Consider the following 18,525-nt stretch of genomic DNA (forward strand, 5'->3'; position numbering starts at 1 on the left):
TGTGATGTGCCTAAGTTTAAGATACGCTCATCTAAATCTAAGTTATTTATTCTTTAAGTCCTCCGTACTAAGAACTAAAAAGCTATCAATTCCTAAGAAGCCATCTTTAAAGCAAAGCAAATGATGTTTAAAGAAACAAAAGTAAAAGGAGGGCAAGAAACTGGCAAAAGAAACTGAAGTCTAATTAAAAAGAGAGAGAGAGAGAGATACCAACTTGCCCCAAGGGACTACAAAAGGAAAGTTAAATTAAAAAATCAATTATAAAGATATAAAATTCAGCATAGAAAGAAATAACTGACATATCATCATGTTCCCTCCTGAGACTTGATGATATTTTCTGCTAGGATGAATCCAGATATATTAGAAGTTCTCAAGTGGCAGATCATATCTAGCTCAGCCCTAGGCATGTATAAAAAAGGCATTCTCTTGGGATATTCAGAGAGCATGCAATTCTTTAACTGTAACTGCTAGAAAACAAGCAAAGTGGGCAGTAACCACTTTGGAATCTGAGCTCTGGGCATACAGGATCCTTCACAAACCTGAATACATAACAGGAGGAGACAACAGAACTGTTTCTTCAAGAGTAAGCATACACAATTTACTTTTAACTGTACAGGCGCATTAAAGAAATCTCAGATAGACACATCCTTAAAATGGCTGTAAGGTCTGGCAAAAGTACATTCTCTGAAGACAAGAGACATTTTCAGAAAAATATATCACCAAACAAGTTGGGTAATCATAAGTTCCTATTTCTCAAGGATACTTCCACTTTATGCCCTTTGTCTTATTTGATGGTAGTGTCTCCCTTTTTCTTTTCTCATTTTTCATTTTTCACACAAAATGTGATTAAGAACACAAACAGCAAAAAGTACAATGAAAAGACAACTCTCAATACAGACCTTTCAATAATAACTTTATATATTAGTGGCTTCAACTCCCCAGTCATAAGATAGAAGTTAATTGGATGGATTTAGAAAGTCCAACTATTTATTATCTACAAGAAATTCCTACAACTCAAAGGAGGCACCACTTTGGGGAGAAATATGAAGAAAAAGAAAGAAAGGAAAGTAAGGAAAGAAAGAAAGAAAGAAAGAAAGAAAGAAAGAAAGAAAGAAAGAAAGAAAGAAAGAAAGAAAGAAAGAAAGAAAGAAAGAAAAGAAAGAGGGAGGGAGGGAGGGAGGGAGGGAGGGAGGGAGGAAGGAAGGAAGGAAGGAAGGAAGGAAGGAAGGAAGGAAGGACGTGTTCCAAGCAAATGGGACCAAGAAACAAGCAGATGTCACTATTCCACTAGCTGACAAAAACAGACTTCCAAATAAAGATTAATCAAAAGAGATTTAAAAAGAAAAAGATTTTTGACGAAGGAAACAATTAAATAAGGAAACATTACAATCCTAACCATAAACTCTGGCTCAACCAGTTTCATAAAAGCTGACTTGAAGACACAGATAACTTGCCAAAACAGGCATATTATCTGAAGAAAAATAGACAGTGAAACATGATGTCATACATCAAATCAATATAACAGGTATCAATAGACTACCTATTCCACCTAAATATCAAAGAATAGAGAACTAAAATAAACCTCATTCTAGAACACAAAATAAGTCTCAACAAATACAGTGAAACTGAAGAAATTCTGTGTATCCTGACCTCAATACAATAAGGCTTAAAATTAGCAGCAAAAGAATCTCCAGAAATCACACAAATTCATGAAGATTAAATAATATACTACTGGATGATGAATGGGTAGTAAAAACTCAAAAAGGAAAACAAAAGGTTACTGATTTTCAATGCAAGGAAAGCAAAACACAATCAAACTTATGGGACACAGTAAATGTAGCCTTGAGAGGAAAGTATATATCTTTAAGCACCTACTATAGAATTAGAAAGAGCACAAATAAGTGACTTAGTGATGCAAATCAAGAGTTTAGAGAAACAAGAACCAAATCCAAACCCACAAGATAAGGAGAAATAATAAAAACCAGGGAAGAAATTAATGAAATAGAAACAAACAAAAAAATCAAAACAAAGAATCAATAAATCTGAGAGCTGTTTCTTTGAGAAGATAAAAATTGGCAGACCCTTAGTCAAAATAATCAAAAGAAAGAAAAAGAAAAACAAATTAACAAAATCCAAGTAGAACAAAGGAACACTACAACACCAAAGATAATCAGTTTATCATAAGGGAATGTTTTCAAGACCTATATTCTTGGGTTAGAGATATGGTCCACAGATGAAAGAAAATAAAAGAGACTTGAATTAACAAACAATTCAGAAATTTACAGTACATTCAGGAGTAAATGTGAACTTGGGAGCCATGGACTTGCTTCAGTGAGAAAGACAATGTTTGGTGTTTCCACTCATGTGCAAACTTGGGAATGGGCCATTTAGGCAACTTATTTTTGACATTCTGAGACTTGAAGCACATAAACACCTAAAGTTTTTTGCATTCACTAAAGCCTTATCAAGAAATGGTATTAAATATCTTCATTTTTAAAAAGTCTACAAATTTTCCTGTGAAAATGGAGATATAATTGTTGTATTTGAATATCGAACTTTTCTAGTCTTCTTTGTGAATAACAGAGCAAATTAATGATTTTTAAACTGATTTTCTCTGTTAATCATTTTGTGGAATTTCAGCAGTTAGTAAAATCCAAATATGTGTCAGCATAAATCAGTGTATTATAGAGAACATCTGTCAGCATATAAGCAGCCTGACTCTAGGTTGCTTAGCAACCTGTGACATCATCATCAGTCACCCCAGGGGCCTGGGATCAAAAGACCCCATATCTTACTTCTCTCTCTCTTCTCTCTTGTTCTCTCTGCCTCGGTTTCTCTCCCCTCTCTGGTTTTTCTCTCCTGAGGCGCCTCTCCCACCCCCCTTCTCTCTTCTCTTAGACTCTCCCACTGTCTCTCTGTCTCTGTGTGTCTCTCTCTCTCTCCACCTCAGTACAATAAATCTCTTCATACCAAATCTGCATTTTAAACTTTTGTGGAAATGTTTTAATTTATAAATAAAATACAAAACAAAATAAATGCCAAAAAAATACCAAAAAATACAAAAACAAAAAAAAAGAGGGTTATCTCTTCCAAGATGTTCATTGTGCCCTCTGTATTCTCGTTTGCTTTTTATTAGTTATAACTCAGCCTTTGTATTTTCATTGTTTGCCCTGAAGAACTCCATATGGTGTTGTAATACTTTTTTTGCGCTTAATGTGTTAGAAGTGTACCATTACCAATCTGTTCATTTTTCAAAATCCTGTTGTGTGTTTTATGTAATACTGCATTGTAGGGAACGTAAATATTGTTTTCATTTAGCTCCCTTGAGTTCTTAGCTTGGTGGATCCTTGGACAGAAGACAGAGAAATGAGAGAAATACATGTTGGTATTTATTGATCTGAGCAGTGTTCACCATGTAAAAGAAACCTCCATGAGAGGTAACTCAACACGGTGGCTTAATACTCCTGTGTGTAGCCTCTTCTGGGTTATAAACCATTACACTAAAAATCTGACATAATTTTGAATAACTGGTAGATTTAAAATATATAACAATATCTTCTCAAATTACGGTGCTTACAAAGAATTAATTACAACCAGTGGTAAGCTCAAGCTGCTAACATTACTGATTATTTTTTACTCAAGTTCATTATTTTTAAAAATTAACCTTGATTGCTCATATTATATATCAACTTTTCCATGACATATGCCCAGAAGTTTAGTTAAACAGTCTTGTAGATATATCTTCAAAGGTGTTTCTAGATAAAGTAATACTTGAGTCAATAAATTAGATGAAATATATTGAAAACTAAAATATAATACTCTGAACTGGGGCATTGGTTCTTTTTTGAAGCTCTAAATCTTAGTCTGATAGTCTGTGATAATCAATACATAGAATTTAAGCAGTTGTGCAAATCCATATATGTCAGCATTATAGGTTCTTCTTGGGACTCCAATTACCCAGCCTTTGTATTGGTAACTGGAATCGCAAACTCCAGTGTCTCCAGCCTAAGACCACAGTTTGTATTATTTCAGCTCTCAATCTGTCACCTTCAACCCGATGATAAATGTCTTTTTTTTTTAAATTTATTTTTCTCTCATATATTACATCCTAACCAGTTTCCCCATCCTCCTTTCTTCCCAGTCCCCTCACCCCATCATTTACTCCTCCTCCCCTTTTCTCAGAGAAGCAGGTCTTCCAGGAAGATCAAACAAACCTGGCTTATCAAGTTGCAGTGAGACTGGGCAGCGCCCCTCATACCAAGGCTGGCTGAGGTGAACCAGTACAAGGAAACAATGAAATGGTCCCAAAAGCAAGCAAAAAATGTCAGAGACAGCTCCACAGCACTGTTAGGAGTCCCACAAGAAAACCAAGCTACAAAACCATAATATATATGTAGAGGGCCTCAGTCAGGCCGATGCAGACTCCCTGGTTGTGGGTTCAGTTTCTGTGAGCCCCTGTTAGCCCTCTGGCTTTGACAACTCTTCCTCCCCTTTTTCCACTGGATTCCCCAAGTAATAATAAGTATCTTAAACCTTTTAAGATCTTAGGCAATTGAACATTAGCTTCTTCAACTTTAAATGAAGCCCCCAAGAGATGTGTGGAAAATAAAACATAGTAACACCTAGAAAGTATCAAGTAATGCCCTCACAAAATAATAATCCTATAATACTTCAACTCCTCTGTTAGCCCTTTTCTAAAAATAAAGTGCATAAATCGTGCTATTACAGCGTATAAAGAAAAAAAAAACATTTTAAAATGTCTTTGTTACTAGTCAGGTGCATACTTGTAACCCAAACACTAAGGATGTGGAAGCAGCAGGATCGTGAGTTCAAATCCAGACTGAACTATACAATGAGACTTCATCTAAAACAGAGACAAAAACAAACAACAACAACAAAAAAAAACCCACAAGACAACAAATGTACTAGTAAATATTGGAAGGCTCCCTAGCTATTACAAGATCACACGTCATTTGCTGCTCTTTCTGTCCTTTATGTTTCACATCTGTAAACTGGGCTGAATATAGTCTATGCTAAAGAATTATTATACATATTATAGTATATGGAGATAATTTTTCAGTTAATGACATGTAATAGGTATTAAATTAAAGCAATTATATATTAATTCAATCGTTTAACATTTTTAAAGATTTATTTGCTTTTACTTATGTGGTATGTGTTTGTCTATGTGTACCTGTAGTGGAAAAATTAGTAAAGCCTTTGTATCTGGCATGAGTACTGGAGAGTTGGGATTGTTTTTATGTGTATCTAACCTGAGGAAATCTTCTGTATCTGATCAGTGACTGTTATCTGAGATTTATGGAGATGCATTTCTGAAGAAGTTTTATGGCCTTCTCATAACGTCACTCACAAAACATTCCTGGCAAGCCTGGATGGAATTCTTGCATTACTGAGCACTGCAAAAAGTTCCCAATACGTACGTACTGAGAAGTGTGTGGGTCATGTGTTCCTTTCAGGCAGCACATAGATCACATCAGAAGCTCTGAATGAGGAACTTGACTCACTCTAAAATTAACTTTTGTGTAACAATCAATAAATATGCTTCCACAAAGCTGCTCAGTCCACCCTTGTGCTGCAAAGCCTTATTCCACCCTCGAGTGTCTCTCTTTATTTCATCATCCTACATATTTCAGATCACCAACATGTACCATGTACATGCACATGTCCACACACAGGCCAGAAGAGCACAGTGGATCCTCTGCAGCTGGAGTTAGAGGATACTATAAGCCCTCTGACATAGGTACCCATGTGCCAGTCCTCAGCAAGAACAGGATTGCTATCTCCCCACTCGAAAGTTTGTATACTAAATTGAATTGTCTTATTTAATGGCAAAGGTCATGTAGACTCCCATTCCCCAATTAAGAGACTAAATCCCAACAGGTACAAGGATCTATAAAATACAAATATAAATTTCAGGAAAATTACAATGCCACATCATAATCCATATATATGCATGTATACAGGTGGGGTATATGTATATATGCATATGTGTATACATGAATGTACTGTACATATGTTATATACGTATATGCATATATTATAAGTATACATACATATACAATATCTAATATCAGACCGTAGCCTTATTCTTATTACTTCTATTGCTATACAATTGAACTTATTTGCTTTTCTAAGTATATATTTTTAATTTTTAAAGTTAATTTATCATTTTGTGCATGTTTGCCTGTATGTGTATCTGTGCAACATATATGTGCCATGTCCTCAGAGGCCAGAAAAAGGACATTTATTCCCCTGGGAATGACTTACCAATCATGGTAAGCTTCCATGGTGGGTGGTGGGATCCAGCCCAGGCCACTGAAAAGGCAGCAGTGTCTCCCAACCAGTAATTCATCACTCTAAAACAAATATAGTCTTTTCATTTACAAATGATGATTTTTTTTCTTCATTTTGTCCATTATCATTTTTGTTTGTTTGTTTCAAGCCTTAATTGGCTCAAAGAATCTTGCTTCTGCCTTTAAAACAATGGCTCCAATGTCATGTACTCTTATGCTCCATTCTTCCAAATGTGTAATACACTTGTAGACAGTCCTAATTTTATAGACTATATCACCAAGGCCTACATCTGCCTCAGAATATAACTTCTATTTTGCTATATATTAAAAATTCAAATTTGAAATATTTCAAGTTATATATCATCAATACTTTGCCTAAAGGTTGAGTGCATGTCTAGAAGCCCATGGGAGAGGAAAAACATGATCTAAATATATTAAATGAAAAAATTAAGTTAAAAAAAAGAGTTCATATCTCCAACAGAACCAAACATGGAAACAATCATGTGAATGGAGAGAGGCCTACCTCTTTCCAAAAGGGCTACTCATAAAACCATAGATTTTTAGACTAGAAGCAACTCTGATGGCTCAAACATTCACAGTATTCATGTCTAAGCCCTTTTCTAACATATGTGAACAGGTTGGGTCCCTCCCCTCCACACCCCTGCCAACATGTACTTCACTTCCAAGCAGGTTTAGTTACTGGCAAATTCTTATAATGAACTGAAAAGTCACTTTCTTGGGCTTTCCATTTCTGGGAACAAATATTTTTCAGGTTTTTCACAGAAAATACTTGAAGGCAGCAATAAATACATTCAGCTTAATTTTTCTTGCTCTGTCATCCTCAAATTCTATGCTTTCCATCATTTTCAATTTATTGATCTAGACAGTACAGCATTAACCTCTGCTTTCTGTCATCTCCTAGTGAAGTAAGAAATGGAAGTAATAAACCAATGTTGTGAAAGATTGATCAATAAACTTGCTTTAAAAGTTGCTATACAAAAGTGAAACTTAGCTAAAAGAGTATGGCTCTGCCCGGGACTTGAAGAGGTCACAACCTAGGCTGACAGCCACTAATTAAGTCCCGTGCCTCTTATCAGATAAAGAGTAATTACACCAGGCAGGGATGATGACCCTAGTTAACAGTCACTCAGGAAAAGCAGTGTTGTTAAATTGTAAATCTACCCATTTATCCAAACAACCAAACTTTGGAATTTTTGTGTCTGTAAAACAATTGTACAAAGTGTAACTTAGCACCATGAACCCCTACAATCTAACAAACGGGTTTTCAGGGCTGGTTGATCTTTGTTGAATTAGTCAGAGCAGGTCACATATTATTATTATTTCTGAAAAGACATAGTACTATAATGACACTGTTTTCTAAGTCCAAGAGTCACATCAGCCCATTAATTATATTTGTTCTGCTGCTATCCTCGCTTAAAAGACTTACTAGCCCATTTGCCTACCTAACAACTGAAATCAATAAACTTGTGTTCCCTTAACATTTTATTTGAGAAAGGAGATAAAATTAAAAAGCTGCTAAGATCATATTTTCTCTTATTCAACTTTTTAAAAATTTACCTATTTTTATTTCACATGCATTGGTATTTTGCCTGCATGTATGTCTATATGAGGCTGTCAGATCCCCCTATAACTGGACTTACAGACAGCTATGATCAGCCATGTGAGTGCTGGGAATCAAACCCAGGTCTGCTGGAAGAGCAGATAGTGCTTTTAACCACTGGATCATCTGTCCAGCCCTAAGAATCATATTTTCAAATATTTAGTCATTACTAAATGATTTTCTCTTTTATCAGGTTAATAATTTTTACATCGATTCTGTAAAATTTGTTGGACCCTATCTTTATCCTACCTAATAATGCTCAAGTTGGTTATTTGAATGAGGATGAATTACATTTTTTCCTATTTTTTTCCTCTATAGAAATGCTAGTGTCTATGTGCTGCATAACAAAAATTCACCTCATACAAGTGTTCTCAACTGATAACCATAAAATTTTTACCAAAAAATTATGAGAGGGTTCATACCACCTGTACATGAAGTAATCGAAATACAAATTAAAAGCTGGATAGAATTAGACTGTTGAATTTAGTTCTAATTCTTATCATACTTTCTGATACTCAAATATAATAACTGAAAAAATAAATTTCATATATGCAAAGCCCATAGCAAGAATGTAATGCTAGGGCTGGAGAGATGGCTCACAGGTTAAGAGTACTAGTTGCTCTTCCAGAGGTCCTGAGTTCAATTTCCAGCAACCACATGGTTGCCCTGGTCTAGCATGCAGGTGTAGATGCAGGCAGAACGTTGTATACATGATAAATAAATAAATCTTAAAAAAAAAAAAGAACAATGTCAATAAATCCTTTCTGGAGCATGTTTCAGGCATAAGTGTTAAGTTTGTAGCATTATAAATTAGTAGCATTTCCCCTTACCAAAAACACTATGAATTTCTTGTTTTTCATGCACCATCTAGCATGGAACAACACTCATAAAAATGAAATGATTGTGAAGCCCTACCAGGTTTAATTTTAATTTAAGGAAACATCAATGTTGAAATGAACCAAAAAGCAAACTCTAAGATTTAGAGTAAAAATAATGTTACTATTCTAAAAAGTAAAAAGTGATTGTTGAAGTCAACATGATAAGACTTAAAGAAACCCTGATAACATACAACAATAAAAACATCCCTGACTGCTCACTGCTTCTTATTAAAGCATACATATGTAAACAACTGCTCAGGGTGGGCTCTGTAAAAGTTACATGATCTAGGATTTTGCCCATGATTTGTCTTCCTTGTGATTTCCTCTCTTTTTTATTCATATATGTTTCATACACGTCTCCATCACTAGAACATATAATTTGTAGATAACAGAGCTACGAATGTAGAAAATTACTTAAAAACTACCCCAAGAAGTTTTTCATCAATTTCCTTTCTTTTGAACTATATCAATCCCTAATAATTGCTTGAATTATGAATAAAAGTGTCATAAGATCTTTTTGAACACTACATTTTTCATAAGGTACAGTTGACATAAACACTAGTTTCTAAACAGAAAAGTGTACATAGGCATATTTCCTTCTCATAATTCTGACAATAATAAATGACCAAAGAACATGAGCACTCAGTGGCATAAAGCAGTGTTGCTAAAGTTCCTTCCCAGAAGGAGATGAAAGGAAGGTGTAGCCCTTCTCCTAAGGAAGATACTGAGCTTCCTACAGAGCACAGATAAGGGATTAGCTACAGGGATGCCGACACTCCTTTAATGGCCACACCCAGAAAGCTGCAATCAGTAGGAATGAGGGCTTCCCACAGCCACCTAAAAGGATGCTCCTTAGTCGTCCTCTTGGCATATATATGAATTTATAGAGATTCTAGTTCTGCCTCTGTGCTATGTACAAACATGCCAGTTGGTAACAAACAGTTGAATACAGGCGGTTGGGGGGTGGAGGGGTTAAACTGTCGACAAGGCCAGCTGGGATGACTGTTTTGCAAGGGAGGGGAGGTGAATGGCCCCAGATGGCAGCTGCTTGGCCCTGAACACAATCACTCACGATAAGTTGCAATTTCACTTATGGAGTTTGTAAGTTCGTTTGCTTTGGGTAGTTGTTTCTCAACTGTGCTGGGAGAAATGGTATCACAGCTTTGAATGGAAAGAACATTTTTACCAGAAGTATGTAGAAAATCAGCTGAAGTTGCCTATGCATCTGAGAACGGAACATCTAGACAGTAAACCCAGACTCCAGTGAGCTAAGATAGTGATGAGATCCTGTGAAGTAAACTGGGGGAACTGAGAACAAAGCACAGCAAAAGACCAACTGCTGCACTTGCAAGAGATAAGAGTTCAGAGACTGATTTAAAAGGACAACCAAGTTCAAGGACAATACAAACCTCTTAATTGAAAATGATAAAATATGAGAGGCACTGTTTCTCTAAGGCAAGAATATATGATTCCTCAGTGGATAGTGTTTGCCTTTAGTTTGTCAGATAAGCATTACCTAGTGGCAATACAAAATTTCAAACTATATGAAATAACTCACTCATAACAAGGACACCTTGTCCAAGCAATTGTTGAATTAATACTTATTTATTTCATTCAGTTAATGAAAGCTAAGTATACAATTTGAATTTTTCAAGTTCTCTTTATGTTTCTGACCACTTTCTTAGGAAAAATAACCCTGAGAAATTCCATATTCTCTCCATGATAGAGCCTGGTAGCAATACAATGTTCAGCCTCCAACAAAAGGACTCAAAGTATTCTTCCCTTTATTTTGATGAATCCTATTAGTGCCTAGGTGCATCTTAATGTAAAGAATCAGTGTACAGGCCGGATATTCTTAATAAGATAGTTCATAAGAATGTGGATACAGAGCTGAAAGGTGGTAGTGCAGCCTTTAACCCTAGCACTAACTCAGGAGGCAGAGGTAGGCAGATCTCTGAAGTTCAAGTGCATCCTGGTCTACAGAGCAAGTTACAGGACAGCCAGGGCTACACAGAGAAACCCTGTCTTAAAAAAGAAAAAAGAAAAAGAAAAGAATGTGGATACATTTGCATTAGAAATTCAACTGTCTTTACATTAAAAAACAATTAACGAAGTCATGATATAGACTATTTTTTAATCATTGTTGCTTGTAGAACTTTTCTCTAAGTCCATGTGTGACAATATGAAGTCATAGTCCTGATGAATGGAGGGTATCTGAAACTCATAAGCAAAACACTGGAAATGACTCTCTATTAAGTGAGCTAATAGGATATTCTTTGGGTAATCTATCGCTATTACAATCTTTTCAACTTATACTATCAGTAAGCAATAAATACAGTATCATGACTTAAACATTTCTCTATAGCATGATTTACGACAGAAACCCTCTTGATTTGTCCTTGCTGCTCTCACTTATCTGTATGGCTAAAGATAACAGGGCAAATAGATTTAAGATTAGTCCTTATTACATTATAACACAGTAAATTTTATGAAAATTGAACAAATAGTGCTACCATAAACTAACTATTCTTTTTCACTTGATTTTATGTGCGTTAATATGGGCTATAATCTACCCCATTCATATGGCAAGGAACACTTGTATTTAACAGGCTCAAGGACACTAACAAGTGTCAGTGTAGGCTCCTCTTAGTAGGCTGTAATCATAACTATGTCAGCATATTTTATATTAAATCAAAGATGACTACTACCTTAAAAATGAAACAAATACTAACTGTTGAGAAAAAACTGTCATTTCAGTGTTTCCAAGAGGCAAACTTTTGTCTTACAGGAGGAACAGCACATGCTGAGCACTTTATAAATGCTTGCTTATTACAAGCCTGTAGATAAGAGGCAGCATTTCCGTTTTACTGATGACAAAATCTCATCTTACACCAGCTAAAGTTATACAGTTCGTTAGGATAGTTACAAATGACACATATATCAATCTGCTTTGCTGCGGTTATTACTTTTCTTCCTGAATTAAAAACTCTGAAGAATAATACAAGCAAGTGATGTTAATAAAACATAGATAAGAAAGTAGTTTGAATGATTAAAAATTACTTTCAGAATTCACTCAGAAGGAAGTTAAGAGGTCAATTCATTTCAGAGATGAGGCTACAAGAATGTAAATTAACTATGATACTAAGTAATTTTTGCCCACATTGAGATGTTTTTAATGACGGGAGCTGTGTATCAATTTACATTCTGGTGAAAGTTTACAGTCCTCAGTAACAATCTTCTAAGTTTTCCTGGTTTTCTACTTTCAAAAAGAATAAGAAAATCTCACCTTGAACCTATCCTATACACTATAATGAAGGCTAATGTCCTAAAGCTTATAAGCTTATTAAGAGTGATTAATATGAGTTGAATGGTGCTGATAGTATTTATAACTTGATCTTTTACAAAAGCAAAGGAAAGTGCATTCCTAGAGCATAAACATGGACTACCAAAAACCATCATGCCTATAAGAGAATATAAAGTTTACATGTGTTTTTCATACCTGCACCTCCACCTACGCTCAGAATCTTCATTTCTGCTTTTGTCTCTCCAATTCTGAAAAGCAAGCAAACAAACAAAATTAAATAATTTAAGAAACACATGAATGGTGCTTTGGCAAGTCTTCCTATCAAGTCTGTTGAAAAGCAAAAGATTAATCAATGGATGGACAAGATGCAGACATGTAAGTGACAGTCATGTCTGTGGCCCTTTAATTATTTCTATTGCTATTTTTAGAATACCTAAAAACATGGGTGAAGGGACCTACCTCAAACATGACGAGCATGGTTCTGAAAGGTCTTGCCCTTCTCCCCCATTCCCTCTGCCTTGCTAAAAATTATTATGTTGCATTCCTAAAGCTAGCCACTAAGGTCTACTTCCTTATTTCACTACTTCCTCCTCCTGAGGCTGACTACCAAGGTCCAGGTATCAAAGTATTGAAGTCCAGCAACCAAAAGCCCTCAGTTCACCTAATTAACATGCCCAATCAAATACTACCACATCCTAGTCCATCCTAACACAGACCTTCTGTTTTATTTTCTTAAAAATTACACCTGCAAAAAAAAAATTAAAAAAAAAATTACACCTGCAGGCTCACTTGCTGCTATTTTTCTGCCTGTGACAGAAAGCAGCCACTTTAATTTTTCTTCCAAGCTTAATAAAGGATCTCTCTGTGAAAACAGGTGTTTGGGTGAGTTTTATGCTTAGTCAGGGTCTGGGATGGAACCCCCACAATTGGGGTATCTCCTTCAACAGGATCCATTTCTTCCTTGAACTTGGAGACAAAAACACACTATAAACATCTCACAGGTAAAAGGTGGCATTTCTTTGAAGACTAGAAAACAAGAGCACATTCTTGTGTCAACCTCTGTGAACATTTTACACTGAAGGTAGAAAGCTTGGGGCTGGCAAGAACTTGGTGCTTCACGCCACCTTTATGATGTCTTTTTCCTCCTCCTTCCTGGGTTCCATTCAATAAACAAATTTGTATTATGTGTTTACTGTATACCTATCCTAAGAATTATATTTTAAAAACATGAATAAGATAGAACTATCAACTTAAAATCAGAGTGCAAAATTGAACTTTCATGAGCCTTTCACAGAGTCTACTGTCAACATTCCTTCTAGGCTGGATGCACTCAAAAGACAGTGAGTGGGTCAGCACTGTGTTAAACATTATTCATCTTCAGTCTGTGCTGTGAGACTAAAGTAAGTCAAGAACCCGGCTAAACTAAAGGCTGAATGTGTACTATGCAAAAAAAAAAAAAAAAAAAAAAAAATGTTTTAAACTATTAAGAAAGTAACCCATAACCTATATTTTTTGAAACAAGTAGAAAGCTCCAAAGAATGAAATTATAATTTCAGATAAAAGTGTCTACTTGGTATCTGCTTTAATATTTTCATGTTCTTTAATTTGAAAATGTTACACAGGCACATAATGGGTTTTCACCCACTATTCCTTCCCCTCCAATTCTCCTCTGTCTTCCCACCTGTTTCCCTCCCAACTTCTGTGCTCTGTGTGTAAAGCCTAAGTCCACTTATACTTAGGGGCACCTGTGTGTGCATCGGGTGGGGTGTAGAGCCCATGCGTTAGTTTTTATATCTTTATCCTACTACATGTCAATTAATGAACCTGGTTAAGACACAAAATACAAGGCTGGGGAAATGACTCTGTTGGTAAAGTGCTTGACAAAAGAAGAAAAAGTAGAAAAGACCTGTAGAATTTTGTGTTTGCAACAAGTCTGCTCTGATTGGGCAGAAGTGCCCCACAGGGAACTAACTCCAGAAAGAAATTCAGACAGCAAAAATAAAAAAAACAGGTTGTTGTTGTTGTTGTTGCTTGTAAACTTGGTCAGTGTCTTTTTACTAGTTTTCTATAGTTACTTTTAAAAAAAAAGAGTCACAACAATTTACCCATTTGGTGACTTTACTCTCTTCTGTTACCTCAATAATACTTAATCAGCTTTGAGACAAATTGACCATATTAATCAAAAATAAATGCTAAATAAAGGAGTCTATGATAAGGATAGAAACAAGTCTCACTGGTAATGGTAAAATAATCTTTTCAAGATCATATTGATAATAAGTTGAAAGGAAAAGACAGTTTGGAGGAGAGCGGTAATAGATAAAATAAATTTAAATCAATAGCATTAAAATTGGGAAGCACTGATTCTATGCTCTGGAGCAAACAGTATTATGCAGCTACTTCCATTTGATTCTAAGAAAAATATCAGAATCCACATGAGACTGTTTTTAAAACGTAAATTTTGAAAGGAGGCTAGAAAATAAATCTGAGTTTAATGATTTGTATGTTATCTTTTTCCAAATAGGTTGGGCTTGTGCCGTTAAAGCCTTCAAACGGTTAACACTTAGCTTGTACTGCCAGCTATGCAGCACAGACCGGAGAATTTAAAGCAAACAGAGCTGCACAAGCGAGGCCAGCCGGTGTAGGCAAGGCCGGGCAGCAGCGGCCGGCAGCTGGGGTCGATTTGGCCATAATCCCAGGGTCTCCTCCACCTCTGTCTATGCCTGGGCAGGGTTCCACCTATTTATCTTTGGCCCACAGGTCAGTCCATTAAAAGAAATGCTTCTTTTTATTACCTTGCTATTATGCCTGGCAGCTTCTTGTCCATGAATTCCTGCATGCACTGGTGTTCCGTGGAATTATTTAGGAACCTCCGAAAAGATTCAACGTATCTGCTGTGGTCAGAAAACAAGCTCCTCATGCAAGATGCCATATTGGGATCTTTAATAAAGACAGGGAGTGGAGCTACATTTAACTTCCTCTCTTCCTAGTTCCTTCTTTTCCCTCTTTCGCTCCCCTCCCCCACAAGCTTCCAGAACCGTGCCGTCTGTCTCCCAAACCACGCCAAATAAGGTAAAACTAACACACGAATAAGAAATCAGTGACAGCACTTAAACCTGCTTAGCATTTCACATGCACCAACAAACAGCTCAGTGCACCAGTGTACATAGGACTTTCCGCTGGTACTTTGCCCCCTACTAGGCTGTAAAGCAGTCCAGCGTCACAGTAAAGCAGTAAAAGCCTTCCAGTCACTTCCTGTTTTTGCAGCAGCGGTCACTAGTAAATTCCAAGTAGGAAAGAGGATTTTTGTCTTTTTGGTTTTTTTGTTTGTTTGTTTGTTTGTTTGTTTGTTTGTTTGTTTAGGTAAAAGGTCAGTTTTTAGATTGACCAGGATTGCTACAAAGCTGCATATCATTTTCAAAAACCTGCAGTTGCTAAAATCTACACCAACCTCGAGCTGGCTCTGTGTGTTGTACAGGAGTTCCCTGCCTTCATCTATCTTAGCTTTTGACTCTAAAGCTCAACTGCTGATTTCTTCAAATATTTGAACAAATCAGGAAAATGTTTAAGTCAAGGAAGATCATGAGAGCTGGAAGCTAAATTTAAAGCGGGATTCCATATGGGAAGAGCATTCAATAGCATTCCCATTATGGGAATAGAAGGGTTACTACATCTACTAATTCCTGGGCCTCCTAAAACTGAAAATTTCATCCACTGGTCTGAAGTCCCACTTTTATCTCTATGTGGTTGCTCTCCCGACAAGTTGCACATAAGCTTCTGTTTCCTTAAATGGTTAAAAATGTGCTTATGTGTTTACTTTAGCATTAACAATGTTGAATACTTCCACTAGTGAGATGTTCTGTACTGTTACATGTTCTCCCAACAAGTTGCACATAAGCTTCTGTTTCTTTAAATGGTTGAAAATGTGCTTATGTGTTTACTTTAGCATTCACAGTGTTAAATACTTCCACTAGTGAGATATTCTGTACTGTTATATGCTCTCCATCTCTTTCATTATCAGGCATAGAGTGTTATTAATAACTGAGATGATTCTATTGAGGACTTGTGTGCCAGAAATAGTGCAGCTCTTGAAAATTGAGTTTAAGGGTTGCTTTTTTTCTGTGCCTCCAGGAGCTCCCCTTCCCCGCAGTGCAGGTGCGAAGGCGGACACGGTAAGCGCTTGGGCGGTTTGCTCAGCGTGGCAGGGAAAGGCGGAAGGGCTGGGGAATGTTGACTGCTGTCTGAAGCCCTAGCACTCTTGCTCTCATAGCCAATCCAAGCAATCTCCTTGGACCTCCTAGATGGTGCTCCCATTTCAGTTTGCCTAAACTAAACAAACGGTATCCAAACTATCTCAAAAGAAAAGACAAAAATGCTAAATTCAATCACACACACAGGCACACACACACGGGAAATACTTTTACACCCAAAACTTAGGAGAACTTCTAATCATTACCTTGCAAGGGTGCCATTTGTTTAGAATTTGAATTGCTCATTTTGAACATTTTTATGACTCTTAATCCAAATCATTAATTTGATTCCCAAATTCTTTGTCCAAACTTAAACTCCCAGGAACAATGCAAGAATCTGTTCATGATCTCTTTAATACATTAAAAATATCTTGCTTGTCTATGATTATGTTAATTTGTTGCATGAAATTGTGAATATTAAATGTTTTCATTTCATTGATGATAAGTGAGAATAAATAATGTTTATTCTGTTAAGAATTTGTACTTCCTGCTCTGGGTAGCTTTCATTCATTTCCTTAACTCATTTAAGTTGAATCCTGATGCTTTTCCTTATGTGTATGTGCTCTTTATAACTTCAATATGTTAATCTTTATATTTTAGCAGGCATTTTTTTCTCAATATAACATTTACCTTTATAAAAATAAAACAGTCAACCTGGTCTACAGAGTGAGTCCAGGACAGCCAAGGCAGAGAAACAGAGAAACTCTGTCTCTAAACAAAACAAACAAGCAAACAAGCAAATAAAAGTCATTGAAAAATTTAAAATCAAGACTTTACAACATTACTTACTCCATAAAGTATTATATCTTTATACAATTTATTTCTTGATCCTCTTTGTTGGAAAGACTCTAGTTTACGTTCCTTTTACAAATAGCAATTGTAATAAGTATACTATACCATAGGCTGTCTATTGATGCATTATAAGTATAGTATACTATATAGTATACCAAAGGCTGTCTATTGATGCACTATAAGTATAGTATACTATAAGTAGACTATATTGATACACTATAAGTATAGTATATTCTGTATAGTATACCAAAGGCTGTCTATTGATGCACTGTGACCAGAGCATTGTTTCACAATGTTCTATTTACTCCAAGATTTACTTCAAGGTTTCATTAAATGCTCTAAAGAATAGAACTTATGCAGTTAAATAACTTATAAAGTAATAATTCAGGATGCTGTTCTGGGCATTCAAGATATATTAGCATATCAAAATGTTATATAACCATTTTCACATACTCTCTTGAAAAACATACCTTATATCTATAGCATTTTTCTCATTAGTTTTGCATACAAAATTCTTTTTTAAGAGTAAATCTTGTTGCTTTTAGCATAACTTGCACTTTATTAAATGCTGGTTTCAATGTAACAACTTCCAGTTAAGATTTCACAGAAAATATTTCCCAATCAGTATGTCACATGGCATTTTTCTGGGAATTGGAACATCCCCAAGCTGTCTGGGTAGAATGACCAAATCTGGGGACTCTTCTTTTCCTTCCCTTTGGAATATTAATTAAAAGCATCACACATTGCACTAACTTTTCAATGATAATTAAATCATTATTGCCTTATAAGTCTTTCAGGTACATGAGGATATAATTCTAAGACAATTTTAAAATGAACTTAAGATTCTTATGTATTGCCTAACCAAACTGGAGTTCCCAGCCCATTACTTACCATTTATTAAGCTCTTCTCACATCCAGTCTCCTAGAAGAAAAACTCATGTTCATAGACCTAGCATTTCCTCTACTTCCTCAGATAATCATCAGCTTCAATTTTATCCCCTCTATTTTTAAATTTTGTAGAAAAAAAGACATATGGAAACTACTTTTTATTACTTGCCTTCTTTTGCTAAGCCTGGAATTATTTTAAATGGTCCCCATTAGTATTTATTTCTTCCTTTTCTTACAATTTATTTCTTCTTATAATTTGCATTATACTACTGTAGCATAATTTAAAAAATCATTTTCAGTTGTCATGTGAGCTGTTTTGACTCATAAATTAAACTCATATAAGCATGTTTGCACTTGTCTTGATGCATATGCAAATTAATATCTGCTCTCATAAAAGAAATGCCTGTGTTATAGACTAAGAAAATGTTTATGGGAAATAGGAACATGGTACAATTCTCCCAGAACACCAAAGTTTAAGAGT

General features: G+C 35.7%; 1 protein-coding gene across 2 annotated transcripts in view; it reads right to left on the reverse strand.

The window, feature by feature from the left end:
* Nucleotides 1-15,278, reverse strand: part of Hnmt (histamine N-methyltransferase) — a 34,140-nt gene extending 18,862 nt beyond the window's left edge. The window contains exons 1-2 of one of the 2 annotated variants that reach the window (XM_055599765.1): nucleotides 14,910-15,278; nucleotides 12,313-12,365 (exon numbers count right to left, since the gene is read on the reverse strand). In XM_055599765.1, the coding sequence (XP_055455740.1) occupies nucleotides 12,313-12,365; nucleotides 14,910-15,046 (190 nt within the window). In that variant the 5' untranslated portion in view covers nucleotides 15,047-15,278. Of the gene's footprint in view, nucleotides 1-12,312; nucleotides 12,366-12,576; nucleotides 12,681-14,909 lie in introns of those variants that run through there. The other variant, XM_055599766.1, reaches the window with a different exon arrangement.
* Between the last annotated feature and the right edge of the window lie 3,247 nt (nucleotides 15,279-18,525).

This window comes from Psammomys obesus, unplaced genomic scaffold (genome assembly GCF_907164565.1).
Source record: "Psammomys obesus unplaced genomic scaffold, mPsaObe1.curated_primary_1811, whole genome shotgun sequence".
NCBI lineage: Eukaryota > Metazoa > Chordata > Mammalia > Rodentia > Muridae > Psammomys > Psammomys obesus.